Source organism: Penicillium arizonense (assembly GCF_001773325.1).
Source record: "Penicillium arizonense strain CBS 141311 chromosome Unknown PENARI_contig160, whole genome shotgun sequence".
NCBI classification, from domain to species: Eukaryota; Fungi; Ascomycota; class Eurotiomycetes; order Eurotiales; family Aspergillaceae; genus Penicillium; species Penicillium arizonense.
This window is the reverse complement of record NW_019173437.1, coordinates 1-4,758: the sequence shown is the minus strand read 5'-3', so window position 1 is coordinate 4,758 and position 4,758 is coordinate 1. Positions and strand designations below refer to the sequence as shown.

At 50.3% G+C, this 4,758-nt stretch overlaps 3 protein-coding genes across 3 annotated transcripts; 1 reads left to right on the top strand and 2 right to left on the bottom strand.

The window, feature by feature from the left end:
- Positions 1-20: 20 nt before the first annotated feature.
- On the bottom strand, positions 21-959 carry PENARI_c160G06646 (uncharacterized protein; the record flags this gene model as incomplete). Its single annotated transcript, XM_022638047.1, has 1 exon — positions 21-959. The coding sequence occupies one exon, from the start codon at positions 957-959 to the stop codon at positions 21-23; it is 939 nt and encodes a 312-aa protein (XP_022482098.1).
- A 762-nt stretch (positions 960-1,721) lies between these two features.
- On the top strand, positions 1,722-2,301 carry PENARI_c160G11955 (uncharacterized protein; the record flags this gene model as incomplete). The annotated part of the gene is made up of 2 exons (XM_022638049.1): positions 1,722-1,841; positions 1,909-2,301. The coding sequence occupies 2 exons, from the start codon at positions 1,722-1,724 to the stop codon at positions 2,299-2,301; spliced, it is 513 nt and encodes a 170-aa protein (XP_022482095.1).
- Positions 2,302-3,786: 1,485 nt separating this feature from the next.
- On the bottom strand, positions 3,787-4,739 carry PENARI_c160G01172 (C2H2-type zinc finger protein; the record flags this gene model as incomplete). The annotated part of the gene is made up of 2 exons (XM_022638046.1): positions 3,787-4,338; positions 4,476-4,739. Coding segments are annotated over 2 exons (816 nt in total), but the record flags the coding sequence as incomplete, so codon positions are not given.
- Positions 4,740-4,758: the final 19 nt, after the last annotated feature.

Genomic DNA, 4,758 nt, shown 5'->3' with positions numbered 1-4,758 from the left:
TGTACATCTCAAGCACCAGATCAGTCATGGCGAGCATGGTCAAGTGGCCAGCCTTCAGGCGTTAGCTGCCCACAGAACTCAGGGTTATACACCGTGCCTGCCTTGTCCAGGGTAGCCACATACCGATTGCGGCCCCCACGTTTGCCGTGCGTCTTATAGTGGGCATTGAGGTTGTCACGCCGCGAGAAACTGCGTTGGCACCCAGGGACCCAGCAGACATGAGGTCTCGCTCCTGAATGGCTTGCCAGGTGACGGTTCAAGGTCTTTTGGCGTTTGAATTGGCGCTTGCATCCCGAAAGCCAGCAATTGAACTGTTGCCGTGGGGTGCTGGCTTGTGGACGTCCGTGACCAAAATCGGAGGAATCTTGCGTACGGATGGGATTGGGGGATTGTCGGAAGACGTGACAGGCCTCTGCAACCTGTGTATCTTGGCCAACGTGGTGCCCTCCAAGCCGCTCTAGCCAGGGATCATTGGTATTCTGTGGGGCTGGCAAGGGGCAGGTTCCGTGCAAATTAGGCACCAGGTCAAAATGGCCAGGGGAAGCCTCCAAGGGTGAGTTCGATGGCTCCCAGATAGGCTGGTATCGAAACCAACAGACCACAGGCCGCCATCCGCAATGGCTGGAACCTGGAATTGAGCAACTCATTTGTTGACAAAGATGACCATGGTCTCTGGTTTGGCTGATGTGCAATGGGTGTGTCAAGCCATGAGAGATAGAGTCGCACTTTTCATGCTGGTGGAACTCCATGCCAGGCTGTTCGGTGGGTATGAGATCGATCAGGTCTTTTTGCTCGCTTCTGTCACCGTAGAAGAGTAGTGTGTCGCTTGGGAATAACATATCCGTCTCACATGCTTGCGAGGATGTTGCCGTAGCTTGTTGTACCATTTGTGAACTGTCGCCCACACTAAGCATGAATCGGGATTTCTGTGCCAAAAATGAGGCGAAAGTAGGAGGCATTAACCCCACTGTCAAGAGCGATGTCTCGGTACGAAAATCGATCAGTCTTTAAGAGTGTCCCTTGAAATAACACGGACGAAACAAAAGGTAGAAAAAGTCAGCGAAACTCGCGCAGAAACCTAGAATACCTGAATCATCGCTGCTTGCTCACCCAAGTTGCTAGTTGACCCTCCCTTCAACAATCCTATCGAAAACGAAGTGTTGCCATTTGCTGTGCACGGTTTGATTTCAACGTGATCCTGGATTGTTGACAAAATACATGAACAGCATATAAAGACGCCTGTTTGTGAGGCGAGATGGTCGTTGATTCAACGTTGACCAGACACCACCAGTGAGGCTAGTTAAATCCGGGCTTTTGTCGCCGACAACTAGGAATCAAGCAGACACGAGTGCCCGGCTTGATACAGAATCCCCAGTCTTTCACCAGTCGCTGACATGGCTGTATCAGTTGTTGCTCACCGGTCCTGGCCAGCCAAATGCTTTCGAATTAAGAAATATAGCGCTTGATTTTATGTAGCCGTTGAAGCTGCGAGACATGATTCAACGCTGCTTGAACAACTTATTTGGCTACTAACATATCCATCAGCATGGGAATAGGGGTGCTCAACCACCGTAAATACCAAATAGCCATCAAAATCAAATAAACGACTGCGTTGAGACCCATACCTCTGTCGTAACACTAACAAGGTGACTACGTGTCTCCAGGTGGACTATAAGAGAGGCTATCATCCTGTACAGACTAATTTCTTTGCCTATCACGAAATGGATGCTCCAAGGAACGTACCGGACCAAAATAATGAAGGAGGTCACCAGCCGACTGGACTGCCAATTCAGGTTGATAAAGGCCAACCAAAGGACGCTTCTGATCCCAAACCACGACAGGTAAGTTAGGTGCATTCCATACAGTATCAGATCTTGTGGCTGACTGCTGGCATTCTCCCTCCCGCAGCTGGAAACCGACCAGAAAGAAACCTTGACGATTGAGCGCTTTCAACCCATCTTGGCGACACTAGCAAATCTCGAACGCGACGATCCGAAACTCGCATTTCAAGCGGCTCGATCCGTGGGGCTCTATCGACGTCTATGTGCATCATGTGTGCCTAGGCACCTCAGTGGCGAGGATGTCGACCAGAAGAGTCAATTCTCGAAGGAGGCTAGCATTAACCCGAGCAAAGAGAAGAATGGATCTCAGCTTCCTCATGATGAGCAGCGATTACGACTGCTTTCCTTTGAGCAGGCTTTGGAATCGTCTTGGGAACGGATGACTGTCGTGCTCAATGGCTGGAACCAATGCTCGAAAAGTAGTCTGGGCATGTTGGTGGATGTCAAAACAACCGAGTGAGGGGTTGCCAGTGGGAAGTGTGCCATGTATTTCTTTACTGCCATGTAATGAACCAAACAGAGAACAAGTGAAGCCCGTACTCTAACGTAGTGTCAATCCTTTGACGGGGTTTTGTTTTATTTAGAGAATGTTGTACAAAGCACATTGCCATTACGTGACTATTGACGACCTTGCGGACGTCGTTCAGAAAACAATGGAAACACAAGTACAGTCACATGAGTGCGTCGCATTCACTTATAGTTTTCCAGGAGATTATGTACAAAGACCGACGGATCCAGGGATGGCGTCGTGGGTAGTGTCGCTAGCGGGGACAAGGTAGAGTGACCAGAATACGGTAGAGGTTCTGTGCGCGGCCACAAAGATAATCGGAAGCAGGGGGGCATCGCTCCAGGATTGGCTAGGGATATGATGTCCAGGATCTGTCCACGCACCCGGCGTAGATTCCCCATGGCCGTTTCAACGCGGGGCAGGAAGAACAGATGCTCTCCCACCGTCTCGCCAGTTAACTGATGAAATCTTGCAAGCCTCAACTCCACCCAGTAGACCTCTTCAAAAAGAAAGAACGCTGACATGTAAAGGAAGAGGTCATCAGCTTGAGTGGCGAACGACAGAGGATCTGGACCCGTCCACTTAAAGCCCGACTGGTTATCGTTGTTGGGGTGGAAGAAGCATTCGACCAAGGGGGATTCTTGTCCCTCGTGTGCTACAGACTTTAATCTATTCGGAAAGTCTAGCGCAATATCTTCGTGATCTGCGCAAAGACAAGGAGGCGGCGCCGGTATACAAGAGGATTCTCGCCAGATTGCGTGAAGGTCGAGATCGAAGTCGATATCTAGTCTGTTGTGAGCACAGGCACGCGGTGAAATAAAGTTATACGAACCATCTTGACCAGATTTGTCCATCTGCTTCAATTCTTTCCCGGTATAGTCGTTGAGGGGGAGGATGTGGCAGCTACGTTTGAACTGGCAGTGAAGGGTTGCTGGAGGTTTAATATAATGGCGGAGGCCAATTATTCTTTCAATGTGGCAGACAGAGGACCAGTAAATCAGATGTTAATTGTTCAAGGAAAGAGAATCGACTAATGTACTAAATATTCGTGAAGCGTTGATCTTTCACCAGGATGAACGAAACGTCACCGTCGGTCGTATGGCCGCTTCACCGGGTATTCACCAACGTTGAGATATCCTCGGTGAGATATACCCGTCTACCGTCCCACAACACCGGCGCTTATATGCACTGCAAGGAGAGATCTCTTTCATCTAACAGCCATCTCTTCACTCTTGAAGCTGTCGACACAGCGACGTGGTGTTGTAACGTAGAACTGGCCCTAGCTACATCGGAAGGAGACCAGCCGAAGGGGATCTGCTCAGGCTACTTAGTTTCGTTCGTTTGTTATCTGAAAGAATCAGGCATTGATTTTCAATCTTGAGCAAAGTCATGGTGCTGAGGCTTAGCTTCAGATAGGGGGCTAGTAGGTGCTGGAAATCAGAGTGGGCGCCCGTCAAACGACAACTGGCCACGGAAATCTGGATCGTAGTCGGGGCTCGTCTCGTCGAGGGTAGCGACATAACGGTTGCGACCACCGGGTCTCGCATGTGTCTTTGTACAATGGACCTTGAGGTTGTCGCGGCGTGAAAAGCCACGGTGACATCCAGGCACCCAGCAGACATAGGGTTTTTCCTTCGAGTGACTCCTTGTATGGCGCTCGAGGTGGTCCTGACGCTTGAAGCCCATTCTGCACCCAATGATGCTGCATTTGAATTTTCGCTTATGCAGATCAAATTCCTGGTCCTTAACTTCCGGCTTATGATCAGGCTTCTTGTCATAAACGTGACAGTCAGGCAGTGAAAGATCGTTTACGCACGCGCTCTTGTCTATCTGGGAGTGCCCTGGTGGTTGATCAAGAAACCAAGGGGAGATACCCGTATCAGCGGGGATAGGACAGACTTCAGCAGCGGCGCCAAGATTTGCTGTAAAATTTAAGGGCTCAGGAGTAGTTTTCAAAGTATTTGGAAAAACCAGCGCGGGGCTGATAGTCTGCATTGTCGAGAAATCAGCCCCGGCAGCCGTTCAGTTACATTGGACATTGGGATCGAGTCAATTCGTCGCAACTGACAAAGCCTCAATGGTGGCGGGCAAAGTATGGAGGTCGATTCAACGGAATGGTCTGCTACCTGAGAAAGATAGAGGCTGGGGATGCCATGGTCCCTGAGCGGGATTGGCGTATGATGATGAGAACCCCGGGAACAGTAGTAGACCTGGATGACTCCATGCTCTGCCCGATTGTCACATTGCAGCGAAGCAGCGTCAGTGCGGTTAGCCTTCCATATGCTGTCATCGAGGTTGGACCAGCTTGGCAGGACCTGTGAGTCCAGATAATGGAAAGGGTTTGTCGCTGCGGTTGGCAGCTTGACGGTTGAGAACTTGGTATCATCGTGCTGAACATGAAGCTCTGGG